The sequence below is a fragment of the Pinus tabuliformis genome, chromosome 2_2, assembly GCF_031772625.1.
Source record: "Pinus tabuliformis cultivar Carrire ecotype Pingquan chromosome 2_2, CPIR1, whole genome shotgun sequence".
Lineage (NCBI taxonomy): Eukaryota > Viridiplantae > Streptophyta > Pinopsida > Pinales > Pinaceae > Pinus > Pinus tabuliformis.
The window spans coordinates 191,088,286-191,111,075 of record NC_142300.1 but is presented as its reverse complement, the minus strand read 5'-3'; the positions used below and the strand labels follow the sequence as shown (position 1 = coordinate 191,111,075).

The 22,790-nt window shown below is 38.5% G+C and overlaps 1 protein-coding gene across 1 annotated transcript; it reads left to right on the top strand.

Moving 5' to 3' along the window:
* The first annotated feature begins 14,430 nt into the window (after window positions 1-14,430).
* Window positions 14,431-14,958, top strand: LOC149192040 (uncharacterized). Its single transcript, XM_089406819.1, has one exon. It carries the CDS (start codon window positions 14,431-14,433, stop codon window positions 14,956-14,958), a length of 528 nt encoding a protein of 175 aa, XP_089262945.1.
* Window positions 14,959-22,790: the final 7,832 nt, after the last annotated feature.

Here is a 22,790-nt window from a genome sequence, read left to right as displayed (position 1 = left end):
GATTCACTTTGAGTTTCCTATTTTCCTGCTACAAAAATGCAATCATGTAATTGGCTTTAGCCAAATAATATTTCAAGCCTCTAATCTCAGCCTCTTTCTCCATGACAAGCTACTTCAATTATTTGCCTTGTTTTTCATGAATATTCTCATGGAATGATGTCTCATGGAGATGGTTCCCTGTCAACTGGAGTAGGCTTGGCCCTTTCCTCTTCTCTAGGAGAAAACACAAGCCTCTTCCCTCTGATGTAGGTCTAAGTGATTTCTCCCCTAGGTATCTTCTTCACTAAAACTCTACTAGATGAGCCAACCTCCCTTGGTTTGGATGATTTTGGTGGTGTACTGTGGCTAGTAGCTTGACTAGTAGAAGGCAGAAATTTTGTAGACTGCATGAAGGTTTCCCAAGAGATGTTCCTATGTTCAAGCTGGTGTAGGACAATGATTTTATTTAAATCATGGTGATAGAGGCTATCTTGGTGATCACCCTTTCTATTTTGCACTTTCTTTGCCATCTTAACTAAATTTTTGTAAAGGTAGTGAGGTATATTGAGAGGCTTTACACTCGTGAAGTGCATCAACAATCTAATATGATACTTATACACTATTGAAAACCTTCCCTCACATGTAAAATATTTCATGATGAAATTCATTAATGGAGCAAACTTTTCAAGCAACAATCCAAAAGGAAAAATACTCTTGGGAGCCTCTTTGAACTAAATTTTAATGAAAGCCCTGTAATTTGAAGTTTCCAAACCTGAGTTTTTGAACCACTTTCCCCTTTGTTTGGTATCCTTGTGGCAAAATCTATTGTCTCTGATGAAATGATGATGTCCACCCCTGAAATATTGACCTTATCTCCTCTAAGTTTTGTGGCAAACAGGCTGGTTAGTTTATCATGATAACCCACTTGTTGGATTTGCTTAAAAAACCCTAGGTAACCAACATTCTGGAAACATTGCTTATCAAATGGTGAGGAAACCAACTCCGGAGTGTTAAGGGGTTCAAACCTTGACACTTGTCCTCCATTTTTGTAGGTTTTCTTTTCAGTTTCCATGTTCAAATGTTGCACAACAAACTAGGTTATGAGGAATGGAAAAAATAGAGTTTTAATTAGGGAAACTAGGGATTTAAGTTTTGTAATTTGAAGTGAGGGGAAAGAGGAGTTAGGGAGGGAATTAAGAAATGGGAAAAATTTTGGAGGTGGTTATGGGTCTTAGGGACCTTAGGGAAGTGAGAAATAGGATAGGGAGTGATGGGAAGGGTAGCAAATAATTTTTACACAATCCATGCTACCCTTTCTGCTGAAAACGTATCGTGGGGTCTAGGGTTTGTCCTAGAAGCTATGGGGATGAATGATAAGGGTTATAAATGATAGGGTAAATGTATATTAGTGTGAGGAATGGTAGTAAATCTAGGGAAACTATTTTAGTTTTGTGCCAATTAACTCATGGAGTGAAAAATTGAAAACATAGCGTGGAAACCCTAAGAAAGGGTTCCACACCTTCAAACTGAAAATTTCACTTTGTTGAGGTGGTGTTTGCCTTTGACATATATGTAGTGAGCTGAGAAGACATTCACCTTGTTGAAGAAAGTTCTTGGAGATTTGTTTCAAGCCACCCTTGCAAGAAAATGTAGCGTCCATATGAAAACGTAGCGAGCAGGGTAAAAATGCAGCGTGAGAGTTTGAGATGCACAATAAGAATGAGATTTGATGTTGAATGAGTCTTTTGGGCTATGGATGATCAATTGGAGTCTTTTGTACATGTGAATGATGAAAACAAATGTTTAGAATGCCTTTAAAAATTACAAAAACACCTTTTCTTGTATATGTCAAAGGATGACAATATACCCTTTTGCAGTAATATCTTCATAAATGTTGCTTGATACCTTTTATTACCTTTATTTCCTAACATGATATCTCCCTTGGTGTGAAGACTTAAGACACATAATAATGATGGCTCTTTGCTTTGAATTTGGACATAGTAATGACAACACCGGTGGAAACCCTAGACCAAGACTTATATGATGACACTTCAATGGATCTGAGACCATCAATGACATGACCATGACGACTAATGAGAACCATGATTAATGAAGGGAGTAGCACTGAAATAGACTCAACAACCAATGATCAAAATTTTTTATTTGTAGACCTATTGAAACCATAAAAAATTGACCTAAGACCCTGGCAAAATATTTGAAACAGATTATTTGATCACTGGTGACTGACATGACTGATAGGCACTAATATCCTCAACATCAATTGTTGATGCATGCTACTTTATTTTCCTTTTTCTTGTATGAATTGTAAGGGCTATGGTTTCCTAATTCTATGGATTCATTGAGCTATTTGGCCACACCAAGGGCTCATCAACAAGCTAGCATCAACATAAAGTTGTTCCACATTCTTTCAAGGATATAAATCAAGTATGAATCACACAAACTCCACTTGCATATAGAACTCGAAGTCTTGCTCTAAGGTTTCATCCCAAAAACCCTAGGACTTTCTCATCCAAGAATTCAACATAATTTGTAACTTCCAAGTCTTTTATAGGGTTTACAAACCCTAAGCATTCTAACTCTGGTACCACACAAGCATAAATACTCCAATATTAATACATCAATATTAAAACCACGTACTTTAATACACTTGTTATGATAGGTTCTCTTCTTGGTTTATGTAAAGGTAAGTGAGGGAGGCTTTCTCCTCAGCTCCCTCTGGCTCTAGAGCAACTTCCTTATGAATATTTGTAACACTATCTTCCATTCTGAGACTTGGCACCACTTGAAAGGAAATCAAAATCTGGTCAAGTTGTTGAACACTTGTCTCTTAGGCTAACTTCAATGGTTGCTCTTTTAACAAATCTCTAAAACCATGTGAATTTTTCTACAAGATTCATAGTAGAAACCGATCTTTTGATTTGATAATTACTACCTAATGATCTTCAAACAATTTATTTCGTGCCATTGATATCATTGAGCAATTATACACATAAAATATCAACATTAAATGCAGCGGAAACAATAAATATCTTAAAGAGATAGCCATGCACAATAGAGACAATAATTTTACCCTGGGAAACCGGAATATGGGAAAAAATCCAACATAGTTTCTTAGCATAAATCATTCTTCAACAAGGTTTACATATCAATAATTTGTCTAGAAATTTGTGCTAATACCCAAGTCGAAATTCCAAACAAATCAAGTAAAACTCAAACAAGTCAAGTTTGGTTAAATTGACCAAAATAGTCAAAAATCAATGTTGGTCAAACTCCCAAAATTTGTGGTCATAGTAGCTTGGTTAAACTCCAACATGCAGTTATCTATGTGATCAATTTCAACCCTAAAATTGACTACAGTCAAATTTGGCCTGATGTAGCTCAGTAAACTATGGTCAAACTTGACCTCCTACAACTCAGTCAATTTTGGCAAAAGTCAACCCAAAATAAACTTCTTACGGATCGGCCAAACATGGTCAAACAACCCCCTTCCAACTTGATCAAACTCCAGTCCACTCGCCCTCTTTTTGTCACACGTACGAATTCTTTAGGAGAGAGAAGATGTGATGAATGAATTAAGCAAAATGAAGTGTCATGTCATGTATATATATTGATTGAATGGGTGTGAATTTTCTCAAGGGATACACCCTTTCATGGTGGGACCAACTTGTCCTTTTGAGCCTACATGATGCTCCAAAATAAAAATAAAAATTTATTTAATTGTCTTAGGTCGACTTGGATATTTCCTTTAGAAATGCAAGAATACCTCCTGATGCTACACAAAAAATCAACAAGACCATGGGTCTAAAATGTTTAATGGTGTTCTCATTTATGCCAACGTCGAGACTTGAATCCTCTTAATACTTGTATAGTTTGCATCGATTGGAAGCTCCAAAGGACAAGAAGCCCTTGAAATCCCTAGAATCCCAGCACTTGTTGAAGATTTTGAGGGTGAAAATTAATGATTTTTCCTTGGAAAATATCATCACTTGATGCTCCTTGTCATGTCGATTCTAATGGTATGTGGCAAGTCATGAGGCTCCTCACAGTTCTGGAGATATGATTGATTAAATATTAAAACCCCTATTTGTGGTCAAAATCCCCAAGGGAGAATATGTGGAGGCATATAATTGGTTAGAAATATTACTCAAAATTGAGGCCAAAAGGGACTCTTAATAAATAATTATATCAAATATTTTAAATATATTGGAGCGGTTTAAAATTCAACAAAAAATCAATTCAAAAGTGTATTAAATGTGGGTTTTGTTGGCTCGAATGAATTGAAGTTTAAATTTGAATTTGAAAGTATCCCTCCAAAACTTCATGTCGGTCAGCTATCTAGAAGGCACCTTGGCTCCCACATATGACACCTTCCAAATCTATATAAAGGGGACTCAAATGGAATGTTGATCTTATAGTATTTACTCTACAATTTATTGACCTGAAGTTATCTTGAAAATATTCTTAGAGGTCGAGAATTATGAAATTATTTTGGGCTTATCTTCTTGGGCTATGTTTTAGTAGGTGTTGACGGTGTTGGATGTCACCAAAAGTACGGGTCTCCCTGATATGAAGTCCCAATTAGACTTCACACCTTAGGATAGTATGCACATCCGGAACAAAGGCCTGACTGCCATTTATTACTATAGATTTTCCTTAAATGCAATTAACACATAAGAGAGCATACATATACTTTGAGATAAGCAAGTAAGTTAGCCCTGTGAAGCACACAATTGCAATTCATAGATGGTACTTCCATAGATAGAGTAGAGAGAATAAGCCTTTAGAAAAAAAAGTAATAGTAGTATCCTAATAAATACATGCAGATATATATGTAAAGAATCGTTAGTTAAGTTGCAAAATAGTTCACAACGTAACAATGATCATAAAAGCAAACAAGATGCACCATTCAACAAGATGTGTACTAAAGAGAACAAAATAGTTCATTGTCCTTAATACATATGAACACAAACATATATCATAAACATTAAAGGAATAATATTACAACAGCCATGATATGTACATGAAAGTGTGTTAGCTCTAAGAGCTTCAATATATTAAGTGAAAGTACCAAGATACACAATTACGATGATGCATCACTAGCCCTAATAATGGAACATTAAGCCCCCACTTGCTCCTCAAAATAATGATCTTCTCTCCTATGATAATCTTGACAAGCCAAGGTGAAAGTCCTTTACTTGAGGCATGAGAGCCTATTTATAACAAATGGGGTGACCTTTCACCTCCCATGTGACTCTTGACCTCCCTCGTGACTCTTGAGCTCCCTCATGACTCTTGAGCTCATACATGACCTTGGGACTTCCTAGTGACTCTTCATATTCCACGTGTGATCTTTAGGCTTCCACACAAATTTACATTTTCTTATTTTCAAAATTACATGATTACATTCCACCAATAATGTGGTGAAAATACATATAACAAAATAACACTCTTGTGTTCACACTTTGAGAAGCTACAATTTGGTGATTGTGACATGAGACTTCAGTATGGAAAGTTCTTCTCTTTGTTTATATGTATTCAACTTTTCATTATTAATTTGATATATGCTTCATCTTCACCCTCCAAAGGGTTTGGATAAGTATTGGAACCTTCTAAGTCAACATGAGTTGTCATCTCTCTATCGTGCTCCAAGATTCCTTTACTCCAACATGATAGCATCTAGGTTTCTCATATCCACAAGTGTCTACTTGAAACCTCTAATTAATTACGTCATTGAACATCATCTTTCCATGTTAGGATCATAACACCTGCAAATGAATTTCACTTATAAAAATACAATATCAATCCCAAAATAACTTATTCTATCTTGTTTTCTCATGTAAGTTGTTAATTGTGATGTGACAGTGCGCAAGGACTGAGAGAGAGGCCTTCTTCGGTGCAGATCGTAGATTCAAGAGGGAATAGGTTCATGTTTGGGCACTAGGGGTGCACAGTGTTCAATGATTGAGGAGGATACTCTAGGTATTGCACAGGTTTCCACTGCAAGGGTCAAGGGATGACCCTATTGTCCACTAACATTGTGTAATGCGCAATGAAGGGAAGTTTCATTAAGGCTTTGTGTAGAGGTAAAGTCCAGGAGACAAGGGTGATAAGATTACTCACTGAGGATACACATTTTGCAATGATAGAGAAGGATTCTATTGGTATTGTACAGGTTTCTATTGCAACGGGCTAAAGGAGACCTTACTATCCAGTAGGAATGCACAATGTGCAACACAAGCTAGGGTTGATCAAAGCTTTGCATGGTGGGAAAGTATAAGCAGTAAGAGGCTCATAATTGAGGCTTAGAAGTGTGTAATTTTCTCATCACTTGGATAAAGGCTAAAGGTGTTCATAACTTGCACATGATGTTAGGACAAGGAAGAACCCCAAAATTGACTAAGTGTGAGATTAGTGGAACAAATATGAGAGTAAGAGAATGCATAACAGGTTCTGAACATGATCTAACACATACAATAACTCTTTGAAAAGAATATGCACAATGCCCAAAACCAACATATTTTCATTGAAATGACAATAAAACGACACTTATCTCTAAGTGCGACAGTTATAGCGCAAGTCTGTACGACACAATGTCGACTACAATTAGAAAGTGTGTTATGCTATTGGAGAGTGTCCATCACATGTTCTTATCACAGATAACATCAATTAGTGAAAGTGAGTGCACTAGAGCTACCTCTACAAGGTGTTCCAAGATGATCTTAACAAGATATAAGAAAACAAGAGAAAGCGACACATGCAAGAGCAAAAGCAATACATGTGAAAGAAAAAGTGACAAATGCAAGAATGAAAGCAAGCAAAATCGACACTTGCAAAAGAAAAAGTGATGCATGCAAAAGAAAAAGTGACAACTAAGAAACTTACCTGGATGATGGCACACTTGCAACCATGAGTGAGAGAATTTTGTTTGTGATCAAAATTATGTAGAGCTCAAAAGTGAAAGATGAATTTGAGATTAGCTCTGGGCTGGTCTCTTTATATAGGGAGAGCAGGATTACAATTAGGGTTAGGGTTTTTGAGTGTGCTTAGTGAATGTCAGGAAACTAGGACTCAAGAGTGAGATGACAGCCACTAAGAGGTGTGACAGTACTATCTTGAAGAAGTGTGCTCTCACTATCACTAAGAATTGTGCATTGACTCTCAATAAGGAGTGTGTAGTCATTGTCAACAAGAAGTGCGCAATCACTATCTCCCGGCATTGTGCAATGATTGTCTCTAGGAACTACGTAATGTATATTAGAAACGCGTGCACTTGCTTGAACCCCAAGAGTGTGAATTGAATGTCAATAGGGAGTGTGTTAGGCTTTCTTAAAAGAAGTGTGATGTGAAGGCATCATGAGCTAAGCATGTGAAAGCAAGTAGTTGCGACACTTAGGAAGACAAATGCTTAGTGAAGAATGACCTTAATGACTTAGAATGACAGTTCACATGACATTAAGGGGCTCAAAAATTTAGATATAAGCAACATTTTAGAGGGGGGTGTCGTAGCTACACTAGTAGGGTTTCGTTGGGTTTTCTCAAGCCCATTTTTACAGGTAGCTCTAAGGAAGTCTGCACACAGTTGAAGGGTTTGATTCTTTTCTTTCTAGTGTATGGTTTTGGCAAGAAATATTTATGTTTCCTAAGGCATATTGGCCTATCTCTTAAAGGGAAGAATAGAGGTTCTTGGGATATGATATTCTATGTACTTGGATTCCCTCTTCTGATCACTTTTCGAGCTTCTTTGAATCATATTTGAGACAATTCGCTTTCATCTTCATTTTATGTTCATCCCAAAAGATTCTTCATTGAATATTTTTTCATCATTGTAGCATTTCGGCCCTTCTTTAGATTGGTTATGAGGCATTTTTTGAAGGTCATTTTCGGTCCACTCTTTGGCACACAATTTTGTTGCAAACCCCTATTAATACACAGATCTAAAATACTAGTTGATAAGGCACAATTTTAGGGTTACATCTCTACAACAACTTTGGCCTTCTGAAATCACCCCAAGTAACTCTTCCACAAAACTTCAGAATCTTAATTTCCATCCATGGTATTTATCAAGAATTATTTATGATTATTCTTAGAAATAACAGGTCAAACCCTTGAAGAACTTTGTTGGAAATTTAAGGCCGTTCATTCAGCTCATATAAACCATCTTCTTTGAACTTGTATTCATCCCACCTTCTATCTACTGAGTAATACCCTTTGGCACTTGATCAAACATTACAAAGGTAGTTCATTAGGATCAACTCTGCAATGTCAAGTCTAAATCCTTGGGTCTTATTTGAGCAAGTATGACACTGATGAATATTTATTATGCCTGAAGATTGTTGAACAAATTTATGTGGCATCGTTTGAAGCAAAAACTCCATCTACAACAAAGAAGTGCTAAATTAGTGGAAGTCAAATACAGGGAACAATAAAAGTGTTTTTGATAAGTTATTTGGCACCAACAGGTTCGAAATGGGAGGAATCAGCAATGTTGTGTTCACCTGTAAAGACAATGGATAAATATTGTGCACATGAAGTGATAACACAAAAAAAAGAGTGTGTACTCCCTAACCTAAGTGATGGAAAATGACAGAGACAGAGGCGCTGTGCGTGGAGAGACATGGGAGAGGTTGGACAGAGATTTGATAAATGGAAAATATGTAGAGGTTATGGATGTAACTATTGACACAAGTGTGAATGATCTCTTAGCCATGCATCTGGAATAAACATTACAACTGGCCACTGTCAAGTCATAAAGTGGGATAAATAAATTAATGTTTATCTTGTCAATCTAGGTAGGTAAAATTTGAGGTGAAACACAGTATGCGCAAACTGATTCTTAATGCTTTCCTATCAAAGTCAATCACAAGGCATATACAGGTATATCTCAGAGTTGATTCACCTAATACTGATTTCCAGATTCTTAAATTGAAAGAATTATTTACACGGAGTTACAGATTTAGCGGGATATATCACACTTCCTCACCAGATGCTCCATCTGAATTATTTGTTCATTTAAATCAATTAAGATTGTTCTGAAAATAAATTTAACTAAAATCAGTGTTCTGAGTTTCAAAAACAAATGCTAATTACAATCACTCTTTCTATTCTTAAAACATAAATCAAATAACAAAGATCTAATTAATTAAATGATTCAAAGCATCAATGTTAAGAAAATTACTTGAAAACGGCTGATAGGATTTTTTTGTTGCATAGTATCTGTGAGCACGTTTGTCCTATAGAGGCACTGATCTGGAGCTGCGGGAGCGCCCTGCGACTGTGCATCTGACTGCATCCGAGGCCGTCACCTCAACCCTGAGACCGCTTTGGAGGGCTTACCCTTCTCCGCGAGGCGCTGCTACTGTGAGGTGTCGATCTCCTTAACGATGGTTCGGCCTCTGCTATGTTTTCCTGGGGCTTCTTCTTAGCAGATCTGGGGGCTATGTCCATTGATCTTGGGTGATCTCGATTAGATCGAGCTATGGCTGCTTCAATGGAGACTCCTTCGCCCCCTCTCTCTGAAGCCGAGGCTTTTTTCAATCTACTGAGCTCTCTTCAAAAAAAGAAAACGACCGAGGCTTTGAAATTTGTAAAGTGCTTGGATGACATCCCTGAGATCTCGCTTCCCCCTGAGAAACCGGTACAGGTCGCCCTTTCTCTAGCGGAGCGGGCTTTGGTTGGGCAGTTCACTGGGCTCTAGCCCTCCCCCAAATCTACGGAGAGCTGGGTCACAAGGAACTGGGCGCCGCTCATTAAAAACAGAGTCACTTCATATTTTCTGGGAAGGGTTTCTTCCTGTTTGAATTTGCTGTAAAAGAAGATAAGGAGTTGATATTTCGCAATGGCCCCTATTTTATGGGCCCTCAGGGGCTGTATCTCAACAAGTGGACGCCTAACTTTGATCCAGCAGTTGACGTCCCTGTGTGGGTTTGTTTGCCCAACCTGCCAATGCACTGCTGGAATTGGGAATCCCTCAAGCACATCGGAAACACCTTAGGTAAATTCATCGATCGTGCCAACAGCAAAGATCAATTTGATTGCGCTAGAATCTGTGTTGAATTTGACCTTGAGGTCAGTCTGCCTGAGGCAATAAAGCTTAGGGTCGGAGGTTGGACGCATGTTCAAAAACTGGATTACGAGCAGCTTCCGTTCAAGTGCAGGAAGTGCCAAGTCTACGGCCATTTTGCTAGAGGTTGTCCAAAAAACAGTGAAGAAGAGAAAGGCAAGGAGGAAGGATGGACGTAGGTTAAAAGAACCAAAAACAAAGCCCCAAGAACTGGCAATAGCAATGCCAAAGCCCCCCAGACTGGCTCTGGGCTCCAAACCCCTCACATGGAAGAACAAGGTAATAAATTTATCCAGTTAAGTTCAGCAGCAGAGGACTCTCAAGGAATAGAGATACAGAATGAAGAACCACCCTACAAAGAGCCCCCATCGGAGCCAAAGCAATTCGAAAGCAATGTAGACAGAATGGAAGAGATACCCACAGAAGAGGTTAAGGAAGTGCAAAGCTCAGAGGACTCAGAAGAAGAAGGAGAAATAGCAGGTTCACAATCCTCGGCCAGAAGATCACTGAGAGGCCGAAAATCTGCCCACGAAAAAAGGGAGCAGGAGACCTACAAAGATAAATTACAAGGAAGCCAGCCTACCCTAGAGAAACTCTTGGCTAAAACACCGAAGATGACTAGAAATCAGCTCCAGAGCTCTAAAGGAGCTCCCCACTCCAAAATCAAGTGATGAAGATCGTCTCCTGGAACTGTAGGGGTATGGGGAGCAAAATAAAAGAAGAAGCCGTCAAAAGTCTGATAAGATCCGATTCTCCTGACATACCCCTCATCCAGGAGACTAAAATGGAGGATAAGACCTTCCTCCATATCGGCAAAAATCTATGGAAGAGAAGCGAAGGACAAGCAGTCTCAGTCCGAGGTGCCTCAGGAGGTCTGGGCACCCTTTGGAACGCAAACAAATTCTCAAAGGTTAAAGAGGTTGCCAACTCACATTGGCTGTTCACAAAGCTGAAACATGTGGACTCAAAGGAGACCCTCTGTCTCTTTAATGTGTATGCTCCAGTTAGCACAAGAGAGAAAAAGAGTTGTTGGGACTCCATTAGAGGATTGGCAGATTCTGAAGATCTAGAAAACATCACCATTGCCAGGGATCTAAATCTCACTTTAACTTTGGCTGAAAAACGTGGAGGAATCTTAGTAAGGGATTCGGTGCGCGAATGGGTGGAGGATCTGCTCGAGGATTGGGATATGATCGACATCAAACCTTCATCGGGCAAGTACACCTGGTCCAACAGAAGGCTCGGTCCGGGCCACATTGCTGCAAGGTTAGACAGATTTCTTGTTCAAAGTACTTTCCTTCTTCTTGGTTCAGAATCTAGAATGCACATCCTCCCTTGCAGTGTATCTGACCACAGGCCCATAAAACTTGATCTTGTGGCCCATATGGACCAAGGCCCTATCCCTTTTAAATTCAGTCCACTTTGGGTCAAGGAGCAGTCCTTTATGCAATTAGTAAAAAACACATGGAAGCAACCTGTCAATGACTGTACCTTCTACGTTTGGGAAGAAAATCTTAGGAGAGCGAAAGCTGCATTAAAAATTTGGGTTAAATCCCTTCCCAACCCACCAGTGGAAAGGAAGAAGATTCAAGAATGCCTCGAGAACCACCATCTGAAAGCGGAAAATGAAGTGATCACAAAAGAAGTCCTTGACAAGGAGGCGGAACTTCAGCAAAAGCTTCTTAAAGCAAGCTTGGCCGAGGAAGAGTATTGGAGGGTCAAATCTCGTAGACTTTGGCTCAAGGCAGGAGATAGGAACTCTGTTTTCTTTCACAAGCAAGCCCAAGCTCGGAAAAACTTCAACTCTATCTCTGAAATCAAGGAAGAGAACACCACCCACAGAGATATTCAAAGTATAAAAAATGTTGCCTTCCTTCATTTCAAAAATCTGTACAGTGAAAAAGAGGACCTGGGGCACACTTCAATCTTAGCAAATGAGGTGCCCACTCTGATTTCGGCCAGGATGAATCAGCCTTTGGAAGCAGAAGTCACTAGTGAGGAAATCAAAACCACCCTCTTCGCCATGGAGCCTGATAAGGCTCCCGGCCCAGATGGCTTCACTGCTAGATTCCTGCAGAACTGTTGGCAGATTGTGGAGAAAGATTTAGACAGAATGGTTCCAAAATCTCAAAATTGTCAGAAAATAGGAGGAAGCACCAACTCAACTTTCTTTGCCCTCATCCCTAAGGAAAAAGGAGCCAACACCTTCTCCACATTTCGCCCTATCTCCCTTTGCAACATAGGCTACAAACTGATAACAAAAGTGATTGCCAACAGGTTGAAAACTATTCTCCCTTCCATTATTCTAGAGAATCAAGGAGGTTTTATTCAGGGAAGACAGATAGTGGACAATTTTATCCTGGTCCAAGAGGTGATTCACTCAAGCTTGACCTGGAAAGAGAAACGAATGGTTGTCAAATTGGACCTTGAAAGCGCCTTTGATAGAGTGAGGCACAGATTTATGTTGGATGTCTTGCACAAATTTGGGTTTGGACCCAAATTTATCAACTGGATCAAGGCATGTATCAGTGAGCCATGGATCGCCCCTTTGGTGAACGGGAGGGCCACAGACTTCTTCAAAGCCTCTAGAGGGCTTAGGCAAGGGTGCCCTCTATCCCCCTTGCTCTTTGTCCTTCAAGCTTCTGTCCTCAGTTTCCTCTTGAATAAAAAACAGGCAGATCAAGAAATAATGGGACTTAACATCGCAAGAGGTGTCAAAAGCATAAATCATGCACTATTCGCAGACGACTCTCTCCTGCTGGGCGCTGCCTCCTTACCCTTGGCTAAAAGATTCAAAGAAGTGGTGGATGTTTATTGTGAAGACTCAGGAAGTAGCCTCAATAAAGGCAAATGTCACATTTTCTGCTGGAATGCATCGACCAGAATGATCCAAGCCATTTCTAACTGTTTTGGTTTTGCAGCCTCCTCTACTTGGTCATCCTTCAAGTATCTGGGTCATCCTGTCTTCCAAAAAAGATCCCTCAGCAGAGATTGGCTGCCTCTACTGGAAAAATTCAAGTCTAAAATTCACTCCTGGGGATTCAACTGGCTCAATTTAGAAGGTAAGACAATGCTAATAAAAGTTGTTCTAAATAGTCTTCCCATTTATCAGGCTGCAGTGATGATGGCTCATATTGGCATCACGAGGAAAATGGAGGAATATATAAGAAATTTTTTCTGGAAAGGTGGTAAAGAAAATGAGAAGAGAATTCCATTAATAAGTTGGGACACAATCTCCTTGCCCAGAATGGAAGGCGGGCTGCACTTCAAGAACATCAGCAAACAAAATATTGCTTTGGGGGCAAAACTGTTATGGAGGATCATCGCTCCAAATCCGGGTTGGGCTCAGCTTGTGTTATGGAAAAAGTACTTCCGTGGGCAGAGAGCACGCTGCCTGGACAATCCTATCACCACCCCTGGTACTATGATACATAAGTTGTGTGAAAAAGCCTCTGTCTTAATTAAACAGCATGCGCACTGGATTCCTGGAAATGGAAAGCGCATCAACATCTGGGAGGATCGCATTATGGGCAGCAACCCCCTTGCTGAGGATCGCTCTCTGGTCCTGTTAAAAGATTGGATGGATAGAGCAGGCGTTAAAATGTTGTGGGACTTATCCCAATGGGAAAATAATAACTGGCAGAGATGGAGAAACCTTGAGGTGCCAACGCATCTGTCCAAAGAATACACCACCTTCCTCGCCCACTTAAAAGGCAAAGCTCCATTGGATATCAGGAAAGCAGATGCTCGGGGATGGGGATCGATCCCGGGTAGTTACACAGTTTCGCAGGGCTACAAACAGCTTACTCAGCATCCGAATGTGCCGCCTGATCCGAGGCCCTGGCAGGGGATCTGGTCCCATACAACGATCCCCAAGATAGACATCTTTTGCTAGCTCCTTTTTCATCACAGGATCCTGACAGAGGACAGACCTCGTAAAAGAGGCATTATCGGTCCCTCACGCTGCCCGTTGTGCGAAGATCATGAAGAAACTGCCGCTCACTTGATGCTCTCCTGTAAATACGCAGCTGTTCTTTGGAAGGAGGCGTTAAGCCCTTTGAACTCTGACTTTGCTCCTCCTAATCATTGCTCAGAATTGTTTTCAAACTGGAAGCGCTTATATCCTGGTGGCATTTCTCAGAACCCTCATGTCAAAAACACCTGGCTCGCCCTCCCTAAATTAACCTGCTGGCACATTTGGTTGGAAAGAAATCAAAGGATCTTCAATGACAAAAAGAGCGACCCCAAGATAATCTGGGTCAAAATCAAAAGCCACTTGAAAGAGTGTCTGGGAGAACAGCTAGACAGGGCAGACCTTAGTGATCAAGACGCAGCTTGGGGAGACTCTCTGGGCCTTCATTTTGTTGATAATGTCAGGCTTCCCCCCCCCACTAAAGCATTGGAAAATCCGTCTCAAGGCTACAGAACTCGTTGAGTTTTGCAAAAAGAAGGCAAGGAAAACTCTCTTCTTTTACGGTGCTGCAAAAGGCAACCCCAGCAGCTCCGAAGCAGGTGGTGTTATTAAAAATGCAGAAGGCAAAACTGAATCTAGATATGCTTGGGGAGTGGGCTTCAACTCCAGCATTCAAGCTGAAGCTCTGGCTCTCCTTCAGGGGCTCAAGCTGCTCATCTCTCTGGGTATCAAAGATGCAATTATTTTTGGGGACTCCCAGTCCATTATAATGGCCATGGTGGTTAATTCCTCTCCTTCCTTTTTAAGATTATCAAGACTCCTGAGCAGAATTAGATTCCTAACAAATACCTTTCAGAATTTGGAGTTTCTTCATGTAAAGAGAGAAAACAACAAAGAAGCCGATGTTGAAGCCAACAAAGCGGTTCTTCTCCCCCCCGGAGCGCTCCTAAGAGACGGAGACGAAGGCTGGGATCCCATCCCTTAACTGTCTATTTAATATGTTCTACTGTCTTTTATTGAAGCATTTTGTTTGTATTTGCAAGTTAGGAAAGATAGATAAAGCTACAAGAATTACAACTAGCAAAAATCGCAAACTCATTAGAAAGGAAGTCAATTGGATCGTGACAGATGAGAAATCTGATCTCTGTTTACCTCATTGTATTCTGAATTAAGGCTTTCCAGCCAAGAATCAATACATCGATCTAACCGTTTCTGTGTAAAAAAAAAAAAAAAAAAAAAAATTACTTGAAAACACTATAATATGTAATTACAACAAATAAGTAGGATCGTGTGTGATTATAGGATCACTACAAGAAATCATGTAATTGCTACAGCTTTTCCTATGTGATTACAAAGTCACTACAAGAATTCTAATAGGTATTACGGGAGTTCTTGTTGTGATTACAAGATCACTACAAGAATTCTAAACAATTTACAATAATTTAAGCACGTGATTATAGAAATAGTAAGTAATTACAATAATTAAAGTATGTGATTACACGAAAATAATAGATGATTACAAGAAAACGGAGCATACTTCTCACAAATTTTAAATAAAATTCATGCCAAACCATATGAAAGCTTAAAATCATATAACAAAATACAAGCAGCACGTACCAATGGGCCCTCCTGGTAAGTGATGATATAAATATTTCAAACAATTACTGCAACTATATCATAAATTCGTTCTAATATTACTGGAAAAATAGAGTTTTGATACAACAGACTATGTATAAATATACGTCTCCTTTTCTCTCTAACATCTCTATGTACCATATGTCTACTTTTATACAAAGGAAAATCGCTTAACAGAGTTTCCCAAAATTAGGGTCAATGCCATATTTTTATGCTAAATTGACTTAACACAATTGAAACTACAATGTGTATTCTTTTGTTGGAGAAAAATGATGACAATCCCATGATATTATGCCCAATTTGACACCTTGTGTTATGAAACCAACTCACAAAAAGATAGAAAAGAAAGATCAACGCCTTAGAATTCAGCGTCTTCGAGGGGGCAACCTCCTTTACATTACACAAATGAACAATTCTTGGATGATACAAATGACAAGACCTCCTTTCTATATATAGGAGTGTAAGGAGTCATAATATAATTAGAGTTGAGATAACAATAATAATGTAAGGGCGCAATAATAACAATAGTGGGCTTATATGGGGCACAATAATAACAATATGGGGACTACATGGGCACAACAATATAATAAGGGGGTTGTACTAATAACAATAAGGGGTTACACTAGTAGTATAGGGACCTAATATGCCCCTCTCCTTCAAAAAGTGTTGTCCTCAATGCTTGAGTAGTTCTTGATGCTTCTGTATAAAATTCTTGTCCTCTCATGTGGAATCTTCAGCGGGTAAGTTCTTCCAATTGATGAGATACTCTAAAATTGATCGATTTCGTAGTTGTTGGGTTCTTGTTTTTGTGACTGCTCCAGGTTCCAATATGATTTTTCCTTCCTCATCAAGTTCTAGCAATATTGTTTGAACTGGGATCTTCTACAACTTTTGAATGAGTGGCCACACTTCTTCATCCTTCTTCCATTCATCCCTTGCTTCATTTATCCAATCTAGTTGGATAATAGAAATAACACAAAACAATGCTTCCACATCCTCATCCTTTCTTGAGAGTGCATCTGCAACAACATTTTTCTTCCCTTTTTTGTAGATGATTTCAAAGTCATAACCCAACATATTTGTGGCTCATCTTTTTTGTTCTTCTAAAGATAATATTTGTTATAAAAAGTAATTAAGACTATCATAATCCATTTTTACCTTGAAGTGTCTACCCATTAGGTAAGGTCACCATTTCTTAAGTGCATGTAGTATTGCCAACATTTCCTTCTCATAAATAGCTTGCTTGAGATGTAGCCGTAAAAATACCCATTCGCCTACATCAAAACTTCTTTCACTGCGATGTTGATCTTCCTATTGTTTCATTCGATTCTGCACCAAAGTGGCGTTATCCTTTAAAAGTTTGAGAACTTATTGTTGATGCTCGATGTGATCTTTCACTGCTTGAGTCTTTTTCTTCTTGATATGTCATTCTATATTGAGAGTTTGAGGAGTGGTAATTTCTTCCAATGCATTACAAGATATGGTCGGATTCATTTGTTGATGCTCGATGTGATCTTTCACTTCTTGAACATTTTTCTTCTTGATATGTCCTTCTATCTTGATAGTTTGAGGAGTGGTAATTCTGGCCAATGCATTACAAGATATGGTCGGATTCATTTCTTCTTTCTCTATATGATCTTTCACTCCTTGAACCTTTTTCTTCTTGATATGTCCCTCTATCTTGAGAGTTTGAGGAGTGGTAATTCTTGCCAATGCCTTACAAGATATGGTCAGATTCATTTCTTCTCTCTGGGGTTGGTTCCTGGTGTATATCCTCTTCTTTTGATGTTTCTTGATCTTTCTTCCTCCTCTTCATAATCTATGTAAAATAATTTCTTCTCAGCACACTTATGACCTTTAGTGTATTTGCTATCACAATTGTAAGAAAGCCCTTTTTCTCTTTTTCTTCCAATTGTTGTGGTGTAAACCTTGTAGGTTGTGGAAGGCTAGGAGAAAAAACACGTCCATAATTATAGTCGTGAGTGGTGGGATTTCTTGTTTCCATAATTTCGCTTTCAATTTTTCTTGTCAACTTGAATGCCTTCTCCAATGAATCAAGTTCCTAAAGATGAACCTCATGTTGAATGTTATCCATTAAAGTCCCTATGAAGACATCAATCCTTTTCTTTTATGGAATATCATTTACCCTTATATTCAATTTTTGGAAGTCCTCAATGTTCTCTTCCATTGAACCCTTTTGTTCAAGATTTATCAATTGGCTAAAGAAGGTGTTACTCTTTGTATCCTCATAATGTGCTATCATTTCTTCCATGAAAATTGACCAAGTTACAAGTTCTTTACAAGAACAAAGCCCTTTATACCATAAAAATTGGTTCAGTTCTAAATATAAAGATGCAATATGTACCTTTTATAATAGTTGCACCTCATGTAGATCAAAATATTTCTCCATCTGTAGTATCCAATTTACCGGATCCTTGCCATCAAACTTCCTCATATCGCTTTTTCTTGATTTTAGGAGCTCGATCTTGAAACGACTGTAACTCTGTAATTTCATATCTCCTGGTTCTGAAATTGCGACCTATGGTAGACCTCTGCGTCCTCCTTCCAATGCCACCAGTCTTATAGAAATTGGATTCTCCAAGAAAGGGTTAGAAACAATCTCCCAAGATGACCTGATTATATACCTTTTCAGAAGAATGATCCTCTTTCTATAACTTCTTACGAAATTTCAATCTAATGCTCAGAGAGATAGTTATGACGATTTTCCCGAAGTCACCTGTTTGGGATGTAATTTTGGAACCTATAGAAACCCTAAATGTCTTGGACTGTATCTCCGAAAATATAGCACAACAAGATTTGAAATTCGGGCCCGAGCTTCCCCGCAATTTAATATCAAAGGGGTTTTAATTTTAGAGTCTGAACCTTCATAGAAAACAAATTATAGTGAAATTTCCATGATGACCTGTTTGAGATTGAATTTGGGAGCTTGGAAAAACCCTAACTTCCTCAGATCAAATATCTGAAAATATATGAGACAAGATCTGAAATTTGGACTCAAGGTTTAGACTAATTCCATCTCAAATGGGTTTCTTTTTTAGTTTTTGAAACTTCGTAGCGAAAAAGTTATAGCGAAAATTCCACGATGACTTGTTTTGAGCAGCGAAAACCTATAATCCAAAGCTCTGATACCAAATGTTATGAAACCAACTCACAAAAAGATAGAAAATAAAGATCAATGCCTTAGAATTCAGCCTCTTCGAGGGGGAAACCTCCTTTACATTACACAAATGAACAATTCTTGGATGATACAAATGACAAGACCTCCTTTCTATATAGGAGTCTAAGGGGTCATAATATAATCAGAGCTGACATAACAATAATAATGTAAGGGCACAATAATAACAATAGTGGGCTTCTATAGGGAACAATAATAACAATATGGGGACTACATGGGCACAACAATATAATAAGGGGGTTGTACTAATAACAATAAAGGGTTACACTAGTAGTATAGGGACCTAACACCTTGCCTTCACTTGGATCAGTTCTTCTGGTACAAGAATCCTTCCTATTGATGTGGAACAAATTGGTGACTTGACTCTTGTATCAACATAATTGGTACCATTCATCCTTATTAGTAACAAAACAAATTTTTATAAACATTTGAATATTAAAAATAAAAGGATAATATTGCAAATGGTTTTTACCTTAAACTCATTCTTTAAACACCAAAAATGGATAAAAATGGTGTAAAGTGAAGGTTCAAATGAAGATGTGATGTCAAAAATGGGATGGTCATGGATATGAAAATTGAAGCCCAACATTTTCCCCCATGTTGATCTTTTTGCATGACCCTATGCAACCAAAATTGGAGACTTCTGCTAGTATTTTGATCATTGGTAAAAATTGTTTTTCTTCCTTGTCTATCTGTCAAAATTTGACTTCCTTGTTGTCCTGCACTACTCCAACTGCTTGGATAAGAAGATTCATATTGGTGTTGGAGGGTTCTGCTATGTCAACTTTTTCTTTCAACTTTTCCTTCAAGCCACTAATCCTTATTACCAACCTTTTGTTAATTTGGATGCTATGGAGATTTTCTCGATATAGATATTTTCATTTTCTTTTTAGATTTTGGCATTTTTCTTTGTTTCTGTAAGCCATGTCCTTCAATAATTCATTCTCTAACTTTATTGTTTCATTGACCATTTCTTCCCTATGTAAATTTTGTTTTACTCTTTAATGATCTTATTTCTTTTCTTCAATTTATTCAACATGTTTACTTGACTTTCAAGGCCTTCTTACTTTTGAACTTGTTCAGTTGGTTGTCCTTCATCTGCTTCCTGCACTTGCTGTGGTGAATGAATTTGAAGCGAGTATTCCTTTGGTTCTTGTTAAGGGATTTGGCTCGATTCTACAAAGTATTCTTTAGTATAATCTCCATTAGTGTATAATTCTTGTTCTTCTTGAAATTTTTCTATTTGCTCAACTTGCACTTTCTTAAGAATTTCCTCTCAAAGCTCTTCATTTTGTTCAGCTTGTACCTCCTCGAGATATTTATCATACAACAGTTGGGCCTTAGTTTTTGCTTTATTAGAAGGATTTTGTGATCTTATACAGGTGTATTTTTCTCTATAGGTTTATCTTACTAGTTGTATTTGTCTCCTTGTAAGCCTACTAATAGTTGTTTGCACTCGGCTAAAACTGGTTTTTTTCTTTCTTACCAATAGAGGAAGACCCAATAACCTGTAACATCCCTGGTCAAATTTCCATGTAATAAAGTTAATAAAGGAAAAATAATAACCAAGGTCAAGGGACATGTATTCCAAGCTGAGTGTTGGGAAAAACATCCTAGTGTGGGTGTTCATTTGGTTTATTATGGCTAAGGAAATTGGCAAAGGCAATGGAAAAGGCTTTGGAAATGCATGAGTCATTAATTGGCATTTTATTTATGAAAATAATGTAAATTAGGAGAAAAGGAAGGTGAAAGGTCACAGGTTGCATGTGAGGAGAAAAATGAAGGAAAATAATGGAAACTTTAAGAAAATGGAGGCCTCATTAATAAAAAGGCTTATGAGGATCAGTTGGTACTTTTTGTCAGTTCAATTTTGGAGCTCTTTGTATTCTCTCTCTCTAACTCTATTCTAGAATTGGATCAAAGAAATAAAAGGAAGGACAAAGAATGCAAAGGAAAGCAAAGATCAAGCAAGGAAGAGCAGCATCTAGAAGCTACATCAAGATTATTTGCAGGTATCGATTTGCATGTGTGATTTCCTTACTAGTTTTGGCATGCATGGTACATGCATGTGTGTATTTGGATCTCTTGTTGTTACTGGCATGGGTTTTTCCAGGTGTGATAGTGTTCTTCAGCCTTGCCTTTCCATTTCTAGATAGCCATGGTGTGATGGGTTCTCTTGTATATGGTTGAGTTGGATTGTCAGATGGTTTCAAAACTGAGTGAGGCGGTCTATGAAAGAAGGAACACAGGGCCTAGGAATCCTTGGATCGGAGAAGGTGGGATTATGGTAAAGCTGGATTTTATGTGACTCGATGGGCCTAGGAATCCTCGATCAATGAATGGTGGGATATATGGTAAAACTTATAGGTGTGTGCCCTCGATCGGGCCTAGGAATCCTCAACTGATGAATGGCAAGATATATGGTAAAGCCTATAGTGTGGAGTCTTGATTAGGCCTAGGAATCATTGATCGTTGTATGGTGGGATATACTGTAAATCCTAGAGACTATGAGATAGGAAAATTCCTCACGGTGTAAGTGGAGAAATCTGGTGGCATCCATGCTTGTTTAGGCTGTAATGATCTGGTGGGGATTGCGGTAAAGCCTAAGGAAACCTAGTGTGGTTTGGTTTTGAGTCCCGCAGCCATGCTTGGAATATGGCATGAGGGTGGTTCGCTGAAAGAAATATTTGGTTCAGCCAATCTATGGTCAAGTGGTTTGTGGAAGTCCCATACCTGGTTGGCTTTTGCTTTCGTCAATAAGAGCTTTTTCTCCTTAGTATTTCATGTGTAAATGTATTGCCTTATAGGTGGATTTTATGGTTGTTATGTCTTTGTTATTTATGTTGGTTATGAGTATGTTTTATGATAGACTTGATGTATTTCTCTCATCATGTTTTGATTTGTAAGTGTGTACAATGAATATATGACCTAATAGATGATAATGCAACTATGGTGATAGAGCAACAATGCTTCTTTATGAATCTCAAATAAGTATGAGACCCCTATGCTCATATATGTTGTTATGACCTGTAGATTACATATTGGTGACATGTTTGACGAAATACCTGTCATGGCTAGTAGGGGGTTTATGGCCTTGTACCAATTATTACATTAGTATCCTTATTCCATTGTTATTTATCATTTTTGAAAGTTTCATGATGTTCTGGGCAGTGGCCTGAATCCTGGCCCTAAAAAAGTGGCATGGAATCTAAGGTCGCTGACTCAGAACTAGCTAAAAAAAGTGCATAGTCACTGGCATGCCTTGTTTTGGGAGTGACTGGAAGGCCTATGTCACATGCATGGCTTGTCATGGGAGCGATTGAGGGTCTACATCAATGAAATGCCAAGTTTTCTCGAGTGTTGGTCACCTGGAAAGGTTGGTTGGCTCCTGAACGTTTTGTATCATGTGTGGAAGGTCAGAATGGTTATGTTTTGTTGGTTCCACTTCCTTAACTATACATGGGCAGTCAAATCACATCATAGTAGTCTTTCGTCACATGTTTACCCCAGAGGACCAATTAACTTGGGTAAATGTGGGAGGGTGGTGTTATAGAGTGGTATTAAAGCATGGTTCACCCCTTGGACTGGATGGGCGGTATGTTGGTCATGCATTCATGTCAGTTGCATATATGTGTTATTTATGCTTGTGCTCTATGTATTTGTTGTGTATGCATGGTGGTGGTCATGGTTGCAATGGTGTCACCATGTGAAAGTGGATGGTGTGTTGTTGGATGTGTTAATCATAAGTGTATGTTGGTTATGCATGTCAGTGCTTATATATTGTTATGCATACATTGATATGGTTGTAGTTGTCATGCATGAGGTCATGGTATGTGGTTGTTATGATCAAGAATTGATAAGTGGATAGTGGTTAAATAGATGTTATATGTTGATATAATTATGATTATACATGTATCGTGCTAATCTAGTTGATCTTGTAGATTAGATATCCTCCCTGAACTATACTGAGGTATCTTGATTATGTT